Genomic DNA, 19,728 nt, shown 5'->3' with positions numbered 1-19,728 from the left:
AGCAGCCGGGCCGAACGCTGCGCCTCAGCACGACCCTTAAATGATCACGTCATCGTCCGCAGTGCTGCCGTCCCACGCGCACGAGCCGCACGGCGTGCACACCGCAGCGCCCATGCAGCGCTCCGCGGTGTAGGCGACGTACAGCATGCCGTCGTCCGCTCGCCTGCACGCGTCGTGCAGCTCGCCGAGCGTCGCCGACGGCGACACGCTGCAGCCGGCAACCGTCAGCGCCACCGGCTTCTTCGCGTCCACGCCGCGGAAGCCGCGCACCGCGGCCACAAGCTGTGCAACCGTCGTCTCGCGCGCCAGAGCGCTGAAGTGTGCCTTGCCGCCGCGCGCCTGCGCCTCCTCCACGACAACGGGCACCGCGTTCGCAGCGCGCAGGCTCGCGCACTTCGCAACGCGGGCCTCCAGCGGCGTCGACAACACGTAGGCGGACATGGTGATGATTGGGGTGGCCTGGGGGAGGGGAGAGTGGGAGTGCGTGTGTGTGGGGGTGGTGGTGGGTGGGATGAATGCAGGAGATGCGGGCTGAGCGCACGCAGGGCGTCAGACGGCGGTGATCGGCAAGGGGTACACCGCGGCGCATGCGCACACAGAGAGACAGGCGGAGAGAGGGAAGGAGGGGAGGTAGCAGAGAGGCGGGGAGGGGGGGCATGAGCCACGGGGGCGAGGCAGCGAACGAGTGGCGGAGGGCACCGCGGGGAGCAGAAGAGGCCGCATCGCGGCGACAGAGAGACACCAGCGCCTGCCCCCCCCCCCCTCCCTCCCCTCACTCGCACGCAGGCTCACACAGCGTGTGTCCTGCTGGTATTCCCGGGGCGCAGTTTTGCAGAGCTGGCGGAGATGGGCATTGCTGAGAGAGGAGGGAGGCACACGAGGAGTGGCGAGTGGCGCTCCAGGACTGCAGTGCAGCTCGCACTCCAGCGGCGCACACACAGCCGCCAGCACACGGGCCACCACCGACGCGTCGGCAATGAAAGTTTCGGGACACACGTATACACATGAGGACAGCGGGGGCGAACAAGATCAAGAAAGTGAGGGGGAGGGGAAAAGAGAAGAATGAGAGGGGCGTGAGTCGGCCCGCCGCAGCGCTGTGCACACGGGAGAGAGATCATAGTCGCGGAATATCAGGAATAAACAAGCAAAACAAGTACGTGCACATGGAGAGGAAGGCGGTGTGGGTGGTGGGGGGCGGGACGTGTGCACAGGTAGCGAGGCGTCGCCGACCACAGCCCGCAGGGAGTGTGTGGGGGACAGGAGCGCCCGCGAGACGTGCCCGCCTCCGAACAACACAAATGACACTTGGCGAGCGCACACACACACACACGAGGGGTGCCGTCGATGCGGCGACAGAAAAGAGAACCAAAGAAAAACGTATAGCAGAGGGCCGTCCCGCACAGGCACACACACGGGGAGGCAGTGTGTGTGTGTGTGGGAGGGGGTGCACCCGGCCGCACACACGCAGCTAGTCATCCGGTGCGCCGCACGCTGTCAGCGAGGGGTAGCACAAGGCAAGGAGGAGGGTACCCAGAAGAGACAGCCAGCGCACCGGGGAGCGGTGGGGCCAAGCACACCGCAAGGCTAGGCAGACAATACCACGGGAGCCGCAGGACGCGTTGAGCGCTACCACACCACGCTGTCACGCCCTTCCCGGCGCTAGTTGCAGGCACACGAGCCGCACGGCGTGCACACCGCAGCGCCCATGCAGCGCTCCGCGGTGTAGGCGACGTACAGCATGCCGTCGTCCGCTCGCCTGCACGCGTCGTGCAGCTCGCCGAGCGTCGCCGACGGCGACACGCTGCAGCCGGCAACCGTCAGCGCCACCGGCTTCTTCGCGTCCACGCCGCGGAAGCCGCGCACCGCGGCCACAAGCTGTGCAACCGTCGTCTCGCGCGCCAGCGCGCTGAAGTGTGCCTTGCCGCCGCGCGCCTGCGCCTCCTCCACGACAACGGGCACCGCGTTCGCAGCGCGCAGGCTCGCGCACTTCGCAACGCGGGCCTCCAGCGGCGTCGACAACACGTAGGCGGACATGGTGATGATTGGGGTGGCCTGGGGGAGGGGGGAGTGGGAGTGCGTGTGTGTGGGGGTGGTGGTGGGTGGGATGAATGCAGGCTGAGCAGGCAGTAAGAACGTGCTGTGCGAGGGTCGGGGCGTCAGAGAGAGAGAGAGAGGGATTGTGGAGAGGCTGGCGACAGTGCAGGCGGAAGTGACGGCGTGTGAGAGAGGATGGGCGGGTGGGTGGACCGGAGCGAGAGGAGCGGCGTGGGATATGAGATGAAATAATCACAGCGACGTTGGTTTTGTGTGGAGTGGGTGGGGGTGCGGAGGTGTATCGGGGCGGATGAGGAGAGGATGATGAGGGGAAGGCGAAAGGAGTGTCGGTGGAGGGAGGAAGAGACAGGGGGAGGATGAAATGTGGGCGGTGCTTTTGATTTTACTGGAGGTGTTGAAGAGATAAGGCGAAGATGGCGTATGCGAAGAGTGTCTGTCCTCCCTCCCAGAGGGAGGGAGCGAGAGAGCGCTAGAGTGGTCTGCCGGAGAAGGGGGCGGGTCGACGCCGCCGTGATATGAGTGGGTGGGTAGGTTGGGGGAGGGGTGTCATGGTGGGCGGCCTTGCGTTATCGCGGGTCTTCCTTTTCCATCCGCCGCGGCGCCGAAGTTAGCGAAGCGGCGCCGTCGACAGGGTTGTGTGGCTCGTCGGCTTCGTGGCTGCTGCTCACGAGGGAGGGGGGGGGGGCAGCGTGGACAAGGAAAGACGGAAGAGGAGGGGAGGGGCGCCCGCGCGCTGAGGATGTCAAAGGAAGAAAGACGGCGCGCAAGGAGAGCAAGAGAAAAGGAGGGCAGAGGCTAAACTCGGCGCCCACCATGCGCTCACTGGCAAGACCACTTCCGACCAACAGACGCACGCGAATGCAGGCTCTTTCGCCACTCACTCTATCAGGCCACTATTCCTTGCGCTTCTCCTGGTAGCAGACATGGTTGTAGTTCTGAGCGTGCTGCTCGTTGTGAAACTGCGCGCGGCATTCCTTTCCGTACCAGCAGTTGGGCCGCTTATTCACTGACTCTGGCAGCTCATCGGATGCGAGGTGACGGCGGTAGGCGAAGAGTAGCCCTGCAAACACCGTCGCTGCGCACCGCCGGCACACCGGTGAGTCTGCCCTTATGGCGCCGTTGATCAAAACCATGTCGGGGACCCACTCTCCGCCCTCAAACTTCGCCAGCGCTGCCGACCACACGTCCTTGACAAGAATGCTGTGCGAGGCGAGATAGTGGGAGAGGATGTTCTGCTCAATCGTGTTGCCGCTAAAGGTTTGCGGTGGCAGCACGCTGAAGGGTTCGTGTTCCTTGAAGGGCTGGAATGACGTCCCGTCGGTACACGCACAGCCACCCGCTCTGTAGAGGTGGCAGAAGGCTAAGTGGCAGACGTGGCAGCGCTGCGGCCGGCCACACAGCGGGCGCTCGGCGAAGCAGGAGCGACAGGCCGAGCAGCGAAGATGGGGGCCACCTGCCGGGCATTGAAAGCCGTCGATGGAGCTCGGCGTGTCGCACTCGGCGCACTTTGGGCCGGCGAGGGGCACTGCGTGGCCAAAGACCAGTGCCGCGTGACGCACAGCACGGACGGTGTCGCTACCGCCATCGCTGTGAGATCCGCACTTGCCATCGCCGTCGCAGTCACTATTGTCGCTGCGACTGCGCTTCTCAGTCCTCATGCCCAACGGGTGGATCTTGTCGGCGGCGTCCAGCTGGGCGAGCTCCTCCGCCGGGCGGCGGCTGGCCGGGTTCGCGAGCAGGTAGTTCTCTGCGCAGCTCTGCAGGCGATGGGTGGGACGAACGTCGGTGATGCTCACGCGACACTTGGGGCATGCATGTTGCTCCCCTTGTGCCATCCAGCCGCTGATGCACCCGGCACAGAAGACGTGCATGCAGGGCAGCACGGAGCAAGGCCGGTGAAAAATGGACTTGCAAACGGAGCACGTCAACTCCGCGCTCATGCGGGCTCGCGTGGTCTCCTGCTTAAGTCGCTGAAACATATAGTCGACGCGGCCGTTGGCAGCAATGCCGTCCACGGCGCTGCTTGGTGCCTGCCCAGCACCAGCGTCACTTTCTGCTGGTCGCGTCAGTGCAACACGGTCACCATTCTGCAGCACGACTCGCTCCCCCTTTGCGACGCGCCTGCCGTTCAAGAAGGTACCATTGGTCGACAGGTCGCGCAGCTCCACGCGCAACGTCACCGGATGCACGGCCAGCTCGCAGTGGCGTGCGGAGAGCTTGTCGCTGACGTCGATGCGGTAGTCCTCGGAGATGTCCTTGCCGCGGCCGACGACCACGTTTCCGCTATCTTGATGGAGGTCGAGAGTGGGAAGCCCGGCGTAGAGCGGGACAAGGCGTGCCACCAGCGGCTGCTGCAAGGGTGGGGCGGCGAGGTCGAATAGGTCTGCCGCAGCGGCCGCCTCATCCGCGAAGGAGCGCTGCACCGGCGTGTCCTCCTTCGAGTGTCTGGGGGACGCGTGGGATGACATGATAAAAGCCCGCGGAGGGGTCTTGAAGCGGACAGGCGATGCCGTTGATGTCCAGTGTCTGTGCGTGTGCCTGTGCGTGCTTGTGAAGGGGTGAAGCTAGAGAGGTGTGGGAGAGAAGCACCAAGGGCATTCACACGTGCACAGGAAGAGCGAGCGAGCGAAACAAATCGACAAGCGGCGAAAGGAAGGCAGGGGTGGGGGATGCAGCAGCAGCAGCAGCAGCACACACACACACACACACACACGAAATGGCAGCAGCGCCACGGAGAACACCGTCAGCGTCACGGTGCGGAGCTGTAAACAGTATGTGAAGGTGGAGAGAGGGTAGAGAGACGCGAGCGCGAAACGATGAAGGACAGAAAGAGACCGCGTATAGGGAGGAGGGTGTTCGGTGGGCGGGGGGCGTACACATACACGGGCGCATACGCGGTGACGAGCAAAGAGCAAGAGGATCGGAGAGAGAGAGAGCCGAGAAGCGTTCCGGTCCATAGGGAGAAGGGGGGAGGCCTATTACGTAGATGCGCGAACTCGCGCTCACCGCATCCACCCAAGACGGATAGAGAAGAGTCAGGGCTGCACGCCTGGAGAGGGCAGTCGGCGGCTTTGATGCTCTTGCAGGTGAGCCCTGCAGGTATTGTCTGTGCCGGGTGCGCCTGTATTCGCTTCGCTCCTCCGTTTGTGCGCCATGAGCGGCGGGGAAGGGGGCATCGTGGAGAGGGGCAGCAAGCCGTTCTCGCAGCGCCGCTCCCTCACCACGCATAGACCATCAACATACGCCTCTCGTCTTTTTATTTCTTGGGTTAGCTGTTGTTTTTGTTCACGACATTGAGCAGCGCCGGTGCCGACCATGAGAGCGAGAGCCGGGACTGTACACGTGAAGCTGCATGACATGCGCAACAGACCAAGCGAGAGAGAGACAAACACATGCGCATAATGCGGAGGGTGCAGGGAGGGGGGAGTGGACGAATAGGAGGAGGAGGGAGAGGCAGGGGGTGGGGTCAGGTGATGGGAGCAGACCCCCCTCCTCGCCTCCCGACACACGCACACATACCCATGCAAGCTTGTCTTGGTGAAGAACGGCGGCGGCAGCATGGGTGGCGGATGCCGAGCCTGTGCATCTTCTTTCTTTTCCTTAAGCTTTTTCACTCAAGCATTTTGCAAGCAAATCAGCGGACGTGAGGGGGAGAAAGAGTGTGTGCGTGAGAGTCACCGGCAGCGGTGGTAAACACTCCCCCAAGCGGACCTGTAGACACCCAAGTACACACGGACGCAGGTACGCGCACATACACAAATATATATGTAACGACCTACCCATCGCACAACGGACTCAAAACCATGAAGGAACACACAAGCGAGCTCACAGAAAGCATGTAGGACGGATGGAGGCAGCAACAGTGTAAACTGCGTGTTTTTCACCGCTTTCCCCCTCTCTCACACATGTTCCACGTGTCCATCCTCCCACGAGCAAGCCAACAAATAGACGCATAGACACCCGCGAAAACACGGTAAGTTACCCTCCTCCGTGTCTCCCCCTCCCCTCCCCCTCAGGGCGCGTCATAACACGGGGCACAGAGACACATGCGTGTGTGTGTATGTGTGTGGGAAGGAGGGAGGGGGAGACATGGAGGTAGGGATGGGGAAGCCCCTCTCCTCCTCCTCCTCCCAAACACGAAGAAAGGAAAGCGATCAACAGCGAGCATATCATCATCATAATAACGAGAAGCAGAAAGCGGCAGCGATGGCTGCAAGGGAAAAAAACACAAAAAATAATAATAATACACACACACACAAAGAGAGGGGTGGGAGAAGGGGGGGGGCGACACCGATGCACGCACTGCTTGGCGCATGCATGTGCACATCGGTGTGCTGATTCGTGAGCCCTTAACGCCCTTTACCCCTTCTCCAAACGTCGCTGCTGCTGCTATGACGAGGGAGCTCGACGTCGTGCCGCAACAGCCAGAAAAGGGAAACACGGTGTTCAGGTCTGGAGATACACGTTGCACTTTCCACTCCCTCGCCATCGCCCACACCCACCGCGCGCCACGGAACGTGCGTACACACGCACGAACACTACGCATGTCGCTCTTGTGCACGCAACGAGCGGGACTCCTCAGCTCGATGCATGACCTGCTGCTTCGACCCCGTCACATATGCCCGCATGTTTCCGTTGTTTCCTCGCGTCGATGCCACCGGTGTGTGGGGGGCTGACGTGCCGGCAGCGGCGTACCTTGCAGATGCCGCGCGCATGTGGCGCACAGACGGCTGATGCTTCTCCCTCGCCGACACCACCCCACCGCCCCCGCGCGGCTTCGGCACCGAGCGCTGCAGTTGGCGAAAGCGCTGCGTGTAAAGCCTGTGCGCCCTGTTCAGGTCCTCGATACGGCTGTCGAGCTCAGCCAGCTGCTGCGCAGGGTCGGCGAGCATGTGGTGGAGCGCTTGCAGCTGTCGAAGCTGCTCCTCCATGCTGCTTTGCTCCTTGAGAAGAGCCGTGCGCTCGCGCTGGCCCGGCTCGGTGGACTGCAGCGCAGCGCGAACCTGTGAGAGTCGCCGCGCAAAGCCCTCCTTAGCGCGGTGCCACTTGGATGCATCAACGGCTTGCGCGGTCAGCAGGGCGCGGCGATACACCAGTAGCTTGGCCAGCTCCTTCTGTATTTGCTCCAAGCCTTGCAGCTCGCACTTGATGGTCGTCTGCGTCGCGTCGCCGGCGCATGAGCTCTGCAGGGCACCATCGATGCTACTGTGAAGCCCATGCGCATGAAATCCCGACCAAGACGATGACATGTGGAAGTTCTTGCGAGCCTTGACGATGTGCGGCGAGGCTTTACCGAGCGCAGGCGATCGGGGACTGACTTTGGCGGAGGAGGAGGACAGCATCGGAGACAGTGTCTTCTCAGGTGGCAGGTGGCAAAGACGCACGGGGGAAGGCACCTCTTGCTGAGACCTCTGCACCTGCTGACCTGCCAGCTGACTGCGCTCCTTCACAATGGCAGCACCTCTGAGCTTCGTGCGTTGATTCGGAGACGTCGTCTGTGTGCTTATCAGCTGCAGCTGCTTCTGAAACTGCTCCACCTCCTGCTGATGGGCACCATTGAGCTTCCAAGACGCCTTCCGAGTTTTACGCGCACACAGCCGCTGCCGGAACACCTCCGCCTGCAGCTCCACCAACTTTTCTTGCAGCTGGCGGGTGCTTTCGAGATCCGCCTGGCGCGCACGCACGTGCCGCGCCGACTCCTTGACGCGGCCGCGGTAGTCCACAGACTTCTCCCTAGCGCGGCGGAGGTGATCCCCGGAGGCGGCGCGCAGCTTCTCTTTTTCCTGCTTTCCCCGCTTAAGCGCCACCTCGGACTTCTCCAGCTGGGCCTCCGCCTTGCGTAGCTCTCCACACGGGTGCGCCTGGCTACTGAGGGTGCACCACAGCTTCTCGCGCTGCACGAGTTGTGCAGAGGCGTCGCCGTTTTCCATCTGCAGCTGCGCAACTCGACCTTTCTGGGCAGCAATGTCCTCTGCGAGCGTCACCACGTTGGAGTCGTCGTCCGCGCTAGCGGTCAAGGTGGCAGCGAGGTTGTCAGCACCGCAGTTTCCATTCTCCACAAGGGTTGCCTCGAGCCGAACCGTGTCCCCCACCTTCTGAGCCGGCATCGCCGCTAGCGCCTCCCGCTCTTCCTCCAGCTGCTGGAGGCACGTCATGTCTGTCGCGAGGCAACTGCGGAGGTTGAGCAAAGGGCTGGCCGATTTCCCCGTGTCACCGTCAGCGCTGGCCTCGGTGCACTCTGCCTCTTTCGCCTTCGGGTCAGCAGCGCTCGCTGCCTCGAGCTGCGCGACTCGCACCTCCAGAGCCTTGCGCTTCTCCACTTCGGCCATGGCGATGCACTTAGCACTGAGCACGTCGTTCTCAAGTCGCTTCGTCAACTGACGCTCCTGGCACAGGAGCTCGCGTAGGTGCTTCACCTCCCGCATGAGGGATGCCGAAGGCGACCGAGCGGGGTTCCGCGTGCCTGCGCCAGCGGCGGTGGCGATCACTAAGCGGCGCTGCGCGTCCTCCAGCTGTTCACGCAGCAGCAGAATCGTTTGCCGGGCATCCACGGACGTCGTCACTTCCGCAACGGCCAGGTGCGGGTGGATATGAATGCGCTTCGCGCGGTCAGCGTACTTGAGCGTGTTCAGCGTCTCCTCCATCGACGACGCAAGCTGAGAGATGCAGGCGACAATCGCCGTTCGGGCGTTTCCACTGAGCATCGGCTGCAGCAGGCGCGTCAGCTTGGAGGAGCGGTACGGCACGTACGGCTTTCGCTCGCACAGCGCAACAATGACGTTGCCCAGAGCCAGCAGCCCACTATTGATGTTGATGCCTTCTCGCATGCGCTCGGAAAGGGTGCGGCATGACGGCAGACTCGCCCCGACGAGACTTGCTGGGCCACCAGGTCTGCCGGACGGACCGGCCACTCCGCGAGACTTCAGGCGCTCAATCCCGGCTAAATCGACAAAGCAGCAGCGCGAGCACAAACCGCGTCGCTGCAACGTGAGCGTGATGACGCAGTGCGAGCGCGAGCTTTTTGGATTCTTTAGTGTCGAGGCCGTCTTTCGATTCTCAATGGCGCTGTCGATCAGCGCGAGCATCTCTGCTTCACTGCGCACTGGCGCCTCTGTGAGACCCGCCACATACACGCCCCCATGTGGATCCTCGCGTAGGGCGAGAGAGTTTCGAGGGAACGAGCTAGTCGGCCCATAGGCGCGTCGCTGCAACGACCTCCGATTTGGAAGTGGGCCGCAGCCCTGCGCTAACAGCCGTCTTGGAGTATCTAAGGCTTGCAGGACGGTGCCGTTCAACACCGTCGCCGTATGTTGCCTCGGGGGCTGCGGCACCAGCGCGGCAAGCAGGTCGCCGATGGACTCATTGTACACCTCCAGGACGCTGAGTGACATGGTGAAGGTCGTGCTCGTGCGTAGCGTGGTGCTCAAACTGGTGAGGGCGGAGCTGGAGCGTCCGTTGCTCTGCGTCGCCTCCGAATCCTCTGTGAGGCGACAAAAGACTTCCTGCACGGTGTCGTGGAGTAGCGTGGCCATGGTGAACGTCTTGCCAGAGCCGGTCTGCCCATACGCAATCGTGGACGCGTGAAAGCCGTTCAGAAAGGAGTCTGCTAGCGGCTGTCCAAGTGCAACGTAGACGTCGTCGGACGAGGCCTTTTCGTCGAAGACACAGTCGAAGACAAAGGGGTGTCCGGCGCCAACGGTGACTTGGTTCTCCGACACCTCCAGGCAGCTGGCCTCATTCTCGTGCGGCAGAAATGGACGAACTCGCACGGCAACCATAATGCGCTCTGTCATCTTGTGGCGTGTGTGTGTGTGTGTGTGTGCGTATGTTTTGCGTCGCAAGAATTAAGTGTCGGAGCTCCCGCTGCGCTGCCTACGTGTGTGACTTCTTGTCAATGTGTAGGTGAGCGCTGGCTTGTGTGCACGTCTGCTGATCCACGTGCGACAACGCGCACTCGACATGTGGAGAGTCCGCTCACCAAATCCGTCACTGTGTATGAATGGGGAAGAGGTGGTCAGGAAGGCAGGAAGGCAGGAAGGGGGAGGGGAGCAAGTAAATGAAGAGGCAAAATGCACGCAGGAGATGAGAAATGGTGGACAGAAAGGAAGGACTTGCAGGCACCGGTGTGTATGTGTGGGGGTCTGCACGTCTGCAGGAGGGGGAAAGAGGGGAGGGAGCCGGCTCCTCCCCTAGATTATGTACAACACGCATCACTGTTCGTGGTGGCCTGGGCCTATGCGAATGCCCAGCGTTCCTGCACCCTTCCCTTCATCGGCGTCGTGTGAGCTGCATGCTCCTCTCGTTCTTTTTGAGTGTGAGCATGTCTGTCGCTGGGAGTGGTGCGCGGCGAAGAGGACAGCGTCCAAGCACACAGGTGGCATACGCGCCTATGCCTCTCTCTCCGCTCCGTCCTCTTTCCGTCGCCCACCATCAGACGCAGTCTACACTGTCTAGGAAAGGTAGCTCAACACCATCTAGTAAAAGCCGCACACGCGCACACACAGGTGGAAGTGGGGGGGGGGACAGTAACTGCGAAATCAGCCTAGAGCGGACTCAATGGCGTCACAGCCAGCCAGCGGAGGCAGCAGGGAAGGGGACATGTGTATGTGTCGGGAGGGGGCAGTAGGGTGAAGTGGCCTTCCTCTGCTGTCCGTACCCAGGCACTCCTCTTCCGCCTTCGCCGCACAGCTTCCAACAGAAAAAAAGAGCGCTCGAACACGCCATGCAGTCAGCGCTCACAACGCAGACGACCGCCCACGCGACGCTGTCGCAGTCGCGGAAATCGGACGGTAGCGGAGCGGTTTACGCCACGAGAAGGACGCGGAGGCGCGACTGCCGCCCTCCCCGGCAGCGGCCTCTGAAGCACCGGCGGCCGTCGTTGGGCGCCACGGATATGGTCCACTCCGTGAAATGTCAACCGTGTACGGGAAGAGGGTGTTTGGCTGCTGCGGTGCCGCGTAGGCCGGCGACGACTCTGCCGATGGCACTTCCTGCTGCGACACTCGCGAGAATGAAGATGCGGTCAAAGAGGTGCTCGCTGGCGGACGTGCCCAGTGCTGCTCGAATACCACCTCTTCTTTTCTCTTATTGTCCTCTGCCTCAGACGCAGTGCTGCTGGCGGCGCTCCTGCGCGAGGCACTCACTGTCCTCTGCGTCGAAGGCTGGCTGGCGGCGCGGCTGGACGGCGAGCGCCAGCGAGAAACACGCGAGGTTCGGGCCACTGGCGCTCGTGCGTACTTTGGCCGCCACCACTGCTCCGCCTCCTCCCGCTGCCGCCTGGCCTCCGCCTGCCGCTCCAGGAACGCCTCCACACCCCACGCTGGTTTGGCGTCACCGCGGGGCAGCGGGAAGACGGGATCAACATGAGGCCGAAAAGTGCACTCCTCGACTGTAATCTCGCTGAGTTCGGTGCGCAGATCGGCGAGGTGGCGGTCACGCTGCTGCGCCCACAACGCTGCTCGTGCTTCGACAGGCATCGCCACGTAGCCAGAGCTGCGCTGCGGTGGCCGTCCAGCCTTGGGCCGGAAGGTGCACTCTGCAGCCTCTTTCCGCCGTCGCTGGTCCTGCAACTTCAGCACCTCTTCCTCCTTGCGCTTTTCTGCCTTGCGCCACAGTAGCTGCCGCGCCTCCTCGGTGTTGCGAGCCACACCGCTCGCCTTCAGGGCCGACACCCGCTGACGCCACAGCGCTTCTGATGCGGGGCTCACAGAGGGGGTAAAGGTCACCGTTTCCTGCGCCTCGGTATCCCGAGCCGACAAAACTTTCTTCTTGGACGTCTTCGTCGCCTGTGCCGCAGCGAAACTGGCGGTTCCCGGACACAGGCGGCTACCCGGGCTGAGACCCAGAGCCCCCGGCTGCCCATCCAGCGCTAGTTGCCGACGCCGCTCCTCCACTATGCGCCGTGACGCGTCGCTTATCTCTGGCTGCCCGGTGAAGACGCTCAGCTGCGCCGGCTTCCGGTACTTGGACGCGTGGTGCGTGTTGCGGAAAAGCCGCTCGTGCGGGTCTGTGTCCGCCTCGCCCTCCTCCTCGTAGTACCGTCGTGACAGCTCCGTCGACCGGGCAGAGAGCTTGGGGTGGAAGGTGCAGTAGAGGGCGACCTCCTCGTCGTACAGGCGGTCGCGTGGCGCCAAGTGGCCACGGCTGCCGTGGCGCTCGTATAGGCGACTTACCACATCCTCTTCGAATTCGATCCGCGAGGCGTAGGCCGAGATGGAAGGGGAGAAGCGCCTCGCTGAGGTGGCACCGCTGGAGGAGGAGGCAGCAGGGTACGCCTTTTCGAACGCAGCGTGACGGCGCTGTCGTCGTGCCTCGGCCTCAGCGGTCAGGGAGACCTCCACTGAAACGCCGCCGCGCTCGGCCCTCGCCTTCTCATCTGCGTACGCCGTGATGCGCGGCGCGGCGGATACCTTGCTGAGCTCGTCGCGTGCCGCCTCCACCTGTGCCCGGGCTTGGCGGGCGCGACGTTGTTCTCCCCATTGCATGAGAGCCGCTGCGACGTCGCTCCCGGTGCGACGAGACCGCGCCGCATGTGGCGTAACGGTGGGAGAGAAAGGGCAGTCCTGCGCCTCGTCCGCCGCGCGCCGCTTCGCCTCCTCTTGCGCCTCTTCTTCCAAGAGTGCGAGCTTCTTCTGATGAAGCTCGTGCAGGCGCGCGCCGATGGACGACGACTGCCGCGCCAGAGAACTCTTACCCACCCGCTCGGCATACAAAGATACGTTGGGCTTGAACGGTGCATGCTGGGCATCTCGCACCGCCTGCTCCTGCCGGAGGAGCTCTACGTGCTCGCGGTAGCGCCGCCCTGCCAGCTGAAGGTACTCGACGACGTTGCTGACAGCCCGGCTACTCTGCTGTTGCCGCACTTCCGCCATCCCGCGTTTCGATCGATGGGTGTTGTGAGATGACCCGCACCGCAAAAACACCACGCCAGCGATGAGCGTCCGCACCTCCTCTAGTTGATGCGTGTGCGTGTGGGACTGCTGTGCGTGTGCGTGTGCGTGGCAGGCAGGCAGGCAGGCAGCGAGCGAGACCGCTTCTTCTCACTTAAAGACCCACGCAGCACACAGCGAGAAAGAGCGATACACTAGCAGACGCGCTTACTTAATGAGGCCGCTGCTGAGTCTGCAGCCCTTGATCCCAGCACACACACGCTCATGCGCCTGCACAGAAGCCAGCTAGAAACCAAAAAGAAATCGTGCAAGCGTTTGCATAGAGTCGAATCCACGGCAGACAATCCGTGGTGGGTGGACATGGAGAGCGAGGGAGAGGGAGGGGGTGGGTGAAGGAGGCGGGATAGTGAGGGCAGAGGCACCGAGTGGAGAGGAGCGGGGATTCATGTGGGCTGTATGCAGCTGTGGGAGAGGGCAGGGTTCGAGGAAGGGGTGTGGTGTGCGTGTGTGCGTGTGTGTGTGGGTGGGTGGGTGTGGGTGTGGAGGTGTTTGGAAAAAAACGCGGCGACGCATTCGTGCACATCGCGCCCCTCCCCGTTCCCCTTCCACGCACGCACACGCAGTGCTCGCCTTGTCTCTTTTTCGGTCTTTCCCTCCTGCTCCACCGTTTCACAGATGCGTCGCGGAGTCACCGTTGCCGCTTGCCGCCGTTGCTGCAGCTTCTTCTTTTTAGTCTGCACTTACGAGTATGTTGAGTTGTGAACGGCGTGTGCTACGAGATGGGCACACACACACAGACATTGTGCACACGTGTTCGTGTCTGAGGGATGGGAGAAGAGGCGGAAGAGAGAGGAGGAGGGGGGCATAATCCTTTCGTGTGCGGGCCGGTGTGCGTGGATGGGTTTGTGAGCCCGAGCACTGCTGAGGCGTACCGGAGGCATCGGGGAACGGCACGGGAAGAGGAAGCCACACGAAGGGGAGGCGGAGAAGGAACGCGTCAGCGAGCACGGGCGCGCGTGCCTGTCCTGTGACGTGTACCTCACCCACTATGTCCTCATCGCCCTTGCACAATGTCCTTCTCCATTTCCTTGCGCAGCTCACGCTTCCGCGCCTGCGCCGCCTCGAGTGCGTCCAAGGTCTGAATAATGGGAATGGAGAGCGTGCGGTAGCGCTCCTCGGCCCGGTTCACTCCAATGCGGCATGCGCGGTAGATTTCGTAGAGAAGGAAGCACATGGTGACGAAGAGCAAGTACACAAGGACGTCAGCGATCGCGTTGCGGCTGCGCAGCTGCAGACGCAGCGACAGCAGGCTCCACGCGTAGTAGCGGCGTGCTAATCCCTGGCGCGCTCGCTTCGCCACGCGCCACCACGGAGTTTGCTGGGCTGTAGCATCCACCGTAGTCAGCTCACGATGCAGGCGCAGTAACCGCAGTCCGTATGTCAAGCTGTCGCTCAGAGAGTTCACCGTAAGACAGTGCTGCATCATTCTGCCCTCCTCGCCGGCCTTGAGGAGACGCCTGTACAAACTGTGCATCGCTGCTGCCCCAGACCTTTCCATCGCTTCAGCATCGGCGACTAAGGGTCGCCCGTCCGCCGATGTGCTCGAGGACGCGGAAAGCGAGGTAGCAGCGGCTGCAGCCGCGGTGAATGTGCGCCGACAGCGGTGCATGGCTAAAGGTGCTGCAGAGGACCGAGATGGGAACGAGAGCAAGGCCGACATACCGCACGGCAGGTCCACGCGCGAGCGATATCGCCGTTGCGTATCAAGCCACTGCTGCCGCGTCTCCTCACTTGCTCCGCAAAACAAAGGTAGCGCGTCGATCTTCTCGTCTCGCTGTTGCTCGCTCGGCCGTGACGACGACGACGGAGTACCGCGGCGGGTCCAACACCACCGCACGGAGCACCGAGAAATGCAAAACGACGAGACAGGAAAACGGGGGATCGAGGGAGCCAGTAGCGTTAGACGTGCGTGCGTATGAAGGAGGACGAGGAGGAGGGGATAGCGAAGACCGAAGGTACGCTGGAGCGGTGCCAACTGTGAGCGAGTGGTTGGGTGGGGAACAAATCACTCTGGCTGCAGATGGCCGGCCAGTACCCACTCTCACCTTCCGTTTCCTGCGTCGCGTTCTGCTGCGCAAAAGCACACGTGAGACAGGGAGGAGGATATGGCGTGAGAGGGAGGGAGAGAAAGTCCGCTGCCAACGGAAGCGTCTTCGCCAGTCCTTTTCTGTGTGTCTCTGTGGATGTGGGCGTTCGAGAGCACCTGCAGGCCGGCATGGGGCGAGGCAGTTTTATAAAGATGGGACGAGAAGGCGTAGAAGTAAGGGGCTGTAGGAGCTGCCGGCATCAGCGACAGCAGCTATGGCCAAGGGGCGATCCTGGGCATCGCTTATGCGTGGGGACGCGGGGAGGCACGCTGGCATGCTCGACAGGCACACACGCAGCACTCACGTGGGCCGATACTCTACTTCTTCTCCGCCCTACCCCCTCCTCGTCCGATGCCCTCAGGCATCGTGTTTCTCATCGCCATCTCCATAGGAAGGAAAGGAGTAAATGAGAGCGCCGGCAACATTTTGAGGGCGAGAGATGTGGGGACCTGCCACAAGCAAGCCCATGACAGGCGTGCGAACAACGAGAGCAGCAGCAGTGCCAGCATACGATATAGTTACCGGACAAGATAGCGGTCCGCGTGTTTGACGTTGACCCCCCCTTCCCCTGCTGTTACAGGGTACCGGTATGCGTGTCTGTCGATGCACGCCTGGCAACTCGCCTTACCTCGGCTTCTTTTTCGTTGTTGTTTTGGAGGGCAAAACTCTCTTCAGCCTCAGACCTGTGGGCGTGTGCGTCGTTTGGCTTTTCAGTTACGCAGCTGTGCTGCACCCTGCAGCAGCAGCCGGTCCGCTGCTCCCACCTCTCTCGTGTACGATGAAGACAACACTACAGAAACCCCAAAGGCACGCAACGGCGACTAAAGGAAACACAAAACTCATCTATGGAAACGCCAAAACAAGAACAGGCAGGCGGGAAGCAGCGGGGGTGGGGGAGGAGGTTGATCGTTGAGGAAGGGAAAAGGGCCCAGCACGCGGTGGCCATGCGCGTCGACTCCTCACAACCTCTAAAGCACTCTGCCGGCCAAAGTAGTTGTCTCCTCCACACCTCTCTGTTGGCGCTCTATGGCACAGCCCCATCCCCCCTCTCCGGTCCCTCCCCCTGGAACCAGCATCACCACCACATACCCTCTCTCCATGGCCTCAATCAAGACGACGACACGTACAGTGGTACACAGCGAGTCAAACAGAGAACCAAGAGACCAACGAGCACGGAAAGCGTCCGTCGTATACTCTAGTGGAAGAAGAAAAGGCGACAACGAAGACAAGAAGAAGAAAAACGCACGTTTAACGATGATGACGGCGCAGGATGACGAGTCTCCATCGCGTCGCCATAACCGACACGCCAGAGAGAGACCACATACACACACACAAGCACACGCACAACGCACGGGGACAATGCACTTTCCCTCTTCTACTCTCCCAAAGAGGTCAACCTCGTCACTATCGTCTGCGTGCTCCAGTGGTGTGGCCTGCAAGAGGGCGGCGCCACTGCCACCAGCCTGGCCGAACCCCCGGGGAAACATGCGTTAAGGATTGCATACGGAGGGGGTCATTCGCACGGCGGCATGGATCTCTCTCAGGGAGGCAGGCAATACAAGTCCACATACACGCGCACTCGCACGCACACATCCAACGATAGAAAAGAGAAGGTGCAGGAGAAACAAGGGTGGATGCGAAGTGAGTGTGACGGGTGAAGGATGCGCCGCCCAAACTCACACGCCGATGGGCAGACTCGGCGTATATATATATATATATAGCAGACATCGCCACAGCACGCATGGCGTGCACGGCTGCCTATCTAGCAATCAAGGAAAGAAATGCGCCCCTAGCACTCACACGCACATGCGCACAGGGTGGGGATGAAAGCGCCCCCCCCCCTCTGAGCACCCCAGAACAAAGTACCAAGAGAGATGAGCAGCAGTTGCGTCTAGCGAAAACGGCAACAGCACACGCACAGAAAAGAGGAGGGGGCGAGAGGAGACAGCGCATGAGGCGTTTCTAGCGGCACGCACACGCACGCGTCGTTGTCGTTCTCTGCCACTCCTACAACGACTCAGTACCCTCCGGGGTCGCGCGAGTAGGAGCGCGTCGCGAGGTTGATGCGCATGTTCCCAAGGTAGTTGCTGGCCTCCGACATCAGTTTTGTCTCGCGCTGCTCCAGACTGTCGCGCTGCTCACGGAGGCGCAACTCTTGTTCGATCAGGGTGCGCTCGTGCTGCGTGATGAGCTCTCGTTGACGTCGGTGCTCGTCGAGCTCCGCCTCCTTTTGTTTGATGGCTCTGTCTTTTTCGGCAACGGCGTTGCGCGCTGCGTCCAACTCGCGCACCTTCTGCATCACCTTTTCACGTGCCTCGGCCACAGCCTTCTCGCCAGCGTCGCGCCGACTGGCCGCCTCGTCTGCCTGACGTCCAATGTCCTTGCCGGCACTGTCCAGTTCGCGCAGCACCTGGTCCGCTGCCACCACGTTGCGGTCCGCCAGACGCACAGCGTCCTCGGCCTTCGGGATCTCGCGTGCAATCGCATCCGCCTCCATGGCGGCATCTCTTTCACGCTCCTTAGCCTGGTCGGCCTCCAACGCTGCCTGCTCGGCCGCCTGGTGTGCTCGGTCAGCGGTGCGCTTCGCGTCCTCGAGCGCCTTCTGAAGCTGGCGAACCTTGTCATCCGCCGCGTCGGCATCACTCACGAGCGCGGCAGCGCGCCGGTCCAGCTTGTCGGAGTCGCGAGCTAGGTCCTGCAAATCTTTGCGCGCGTCCTTCTCCCGCTCCCTGATGGCACCGAGATCCTGTTCCCGCTCCTTTTTCTCGCGCATCACCCGCTCCTTGCCCTTGCGCGCCTCCTCCATGTCTTTAGCAAGGTCGCGCATGCGGTCTGTGCGGTCCCGCAAGTCGTCGTCGGCGGCTTTCACGGCGCTCTGCGCGTCTGCAACGTCGGCCTCGGCGTTCTCCAGGCTGCGCTGCGCATGGTCCAGCGTGGCCTCCGACTTGTGCGCCGCCTCCACCTCCGACTGGATCTCTTTGCGCATCTGGTCCTCCTCCCAGAAGGCCTTGGAGCGGAAGTACAGGCAGTCGGCCATGATCGGGTACAGCCGCGCAAAGCGCTCGAACTCCGTGTAGGAGATGCGGTGGTCGTGGTTGAGATCGGCGCGCTCGAAGAGGTCCTCCACGGTGGCGCTGGAGAAGTCCAGCCCCATGTTGTGGAAACCCTGCTTGAAGTCATCCACGTCAATCATTCGAGTGCCCTTGTTGTCGAATTCGGAGAAGACGACGCGCAGCTTTTCCTCCGGAGATGCGTCTGCATTGCTGCGAGGGACAAGGGCAGTGCTGCTGGCCCCAGCTGCATAGGACCTCCGCAATGTCGCCGGCTCACTGCGGCCGCCGGTGTAGGGAGCCAAGGCGTTGGAGGTGGACGCGACGGCGCGGCTGCCGGACGGCGTGTTGCTGACGGCGGCACTGCGACTCAGCGCGGTCGTAGCCGTCGGCGGTTTTGTTGCCGGAGGAATCGGCTTCTGCGTCTCCTTGTGCCATGGATTCTCTGGCTGGAAGGCGTAGAGCTGGCAGTAGTCCGTTAGCTGACCCTCGCCGAGAAGGTCCACCCACTTGCTCTTGTCCTCGTCATAGACTTTGATCTTCGATATGTGGAACGTGTGCTGGGGCACGTTGTCTGGCCGCGTGTTGGCTATCTCCGTCGAAAAGGCGCTCTCAGAGACGCGAGTGATCTCCTGCAGGCTGGGGCGGCTGGGGAAGCCGAGCTCGAAGTTCAGCTTGTTGCCGAAGATGTCGGCCGCTACCTGCACAATGAACATGGTGGCAGCGAAAGGGAATGTTACCCAGAAGAGTGAAATGAGGAGCGCTCTACTAAGAAGGGTTGTCTGCCGCTGGTGACGGACTTGTTGTTGTAAGGAGAGGAGGGTGGGGTGGGGGTGGACGGCGCGTGTCACGAAGCTCCCCTGCTGCGCGTGCAGAGTCTTTCGGTTTCTGCCGTGAATGGGCGTGCCGCTGCTGTGGATGATACTCTTTCGTTAAGTCGCTGCTTTCTTCTCGTGTTCTCTGATGGTGATGAGGTGTGAGTGGCGCGGTGGGAGTACCGAGGACGTGTGCGTGCTCGCCAGCCACTCAGGGCGACAGTCCATGAGCGAGGCACAGAGACAAGCGCGATGAGGTTGTGAAGAGAGACAGAAAGTGACGGCAAGAGAAGCGGGACGATGAAAAACGACAGTGTGCGGGGCGGGGGCGTGGGGGCAACATCATCCGCACAGAGGTGGCCAGGAGTTGGAAGGACGTCCGTGGCGCACGCCAAAGGGGCAGCTGCGAGTGACTGAGGTACTCGTGAGCGCGGCGGCGTGAAGCAGAGATGGAAGCTGCCCCCGGATGCAGGCGGAGTAAGCGAGGCATGCCACGGCTGCTGTACGCGTAGAGATGCAGACGGTGAGACGGCCATGCACACACACACACGCACAGGAGGCCGCTGTTCAATGTGTCCTTGTTCGACTTTTCGTTTACGCGCATTCTTTCTGTTCGGCTCAACGACACGTTCAATACACGCTCGCACGCACGCACGCGTCCTCTTCGACGCGAGGAGGGACAGCGTGTGCATGTGTGCATGCGTGGACGGGTGCAGAAGAAAAAAGAGGCAAACAAAGAGAACGGCATGAGGCGCACCACGTGTGAAGCGAC

At 62.0% G+C, this 19,728-nt stretch overlaps 7 protein-coding genes across 7 annotated transcripts; all 7 read right to left on the bottom strand.

The window, feature by feature from the left end:
• Positions 1-36: 36 nt before the first annotated feature.
• ATG8C.1 (putative ATG8/AUT7/APG8/PAZ2) lies at positions 37-441 on the bottom strand (the record flags this gene model as incomplete). The annotated part of the gene is made up of 1 exon (XM_001463438.1): positions 37-441. One exon carries the CDS (start codon positions 439-441, stop codon positions 37-39), a length of 405 nt encoding a protein of 134 aa, XP_001463475.1.
• A 1,218-nt stretch (positions 442-1,659) lies between these two features.
• On the bottom strand, positions 1,660-2,034 carry LINJ_09_0170 (microtubule associated protein-like protein; the record flags this gene model as incomplete). The annotated part of the gene is made up of 1 exon (XM_001463437.1): positions 1,660-2,034. One exon carries the CDS (start codon positions 2,032-2,034, stop codon positions 1,660-1,662), a length of 375 nt encoding a protein of 124 aa, XP_001463474.1.
• Positions 2,035-2,948: 914 nt separating this feature from the next.
• On the bottom strand, positions 2,949-4,523 carry LINJ_09_0160 (conserved hypothetical protein; the record flags this gene model as incomplete). Its single annotated transcript, XM_001463436.1, has 1 exon — positions 2,949-4,523. The coding sequence occupies one exon, from the start codon at positions 4,521-4,523 to the stop codon at positions 2,949-2,951; it is 1,575 nt and encodes a 524-aa protein (XP_001463473.1).
• Positions 4,524-6,593: 2,070 nt separating this feature from the next.
• On the bottom strand, positions 6,594-9,848 carry LINJ_09_0150 (putative kinesin; the record flags this gene model as incomplete). Its single annotated transcript, XM_001463435.1, has 1 exon — positions 6,594-9,848. One exon carries the CDS (start codon positions 9,846-9,848, stop codon positions 6,594-6,596), a length of 3,255 nt encoding a protein of 1,084 aa, XP_001463472.1.
• Positions 9,849-10,790: 942 nt separating this feature from the next.
• LINJ_09_0140 (conserved hypothetical protein) lies at positions 10,791-12,926 on the bottom strand (the record flags this gene model as incomplete). Its single annotated transcript, XM_001463434.1, has 1 exon — positions 10,791-12,926. One exon carries the CDS (start codon positions 12,924-12,926, stop codon positions 10,791-10,793), a length of 2,136 nt encoding a protein of 711 aa, XP_001463471.1.
• A 1,072-nt stretch (positions 12,927-13,998) lies between these two features.
• Positions 13,999-14,664, bottom strand: LINJ_09_0130 (conserved hypothetical protein; the record flags this gene model as incomplete). The annotated part of the gene is made up of 1 exon (XM_001463433.1): positions 13,999-14,664. One exon carries the CDS (start codon positions 14,662-14,664, stop codon positions 13,999-14,001), a length of 666 nt encoding a protein of 221 aa, XP_001463470.1.
• Positions 14,665-17,108: 2,444 nt separating this feature from the next.
• On the bottom strand, positions 17,109-18,857 carry LINJ_09_0120 (calmodulin-like protein containing EF hand domain; the record flags this gene model as incomplete). Its single annotated transcript, XM_001463432.1, has 1 exon — positions 17,109-18,857. The coding sequence occupies one exon, from the start codon at positions 18,855-18,857 to the stop codon at positions 17,109-17,111; it is 1,749 nt and encodes a 582-aa protein (XP_001463469.1).
• Between the last annotated feature and the right edge of the window lie 871 nt (positions 18,858-19,728).

The sequence above is a fragment of the Leishmania infantum genome, chromosome 9, assembly GCF_000002875.2.
Source record: "Leishmania infantum JPCM5 genome chromosome 9".
NCBI lineage: Eukaryota > Euglenozoa > Kinetoplastea > Trypanosomatida > Trypanosomatidae > Leishmania > Leishmania infantum.
Note: the sequence above shows the minus strand (reverse complement) of the source record. Positions and strands in the feature narration are given on the sequence as shown.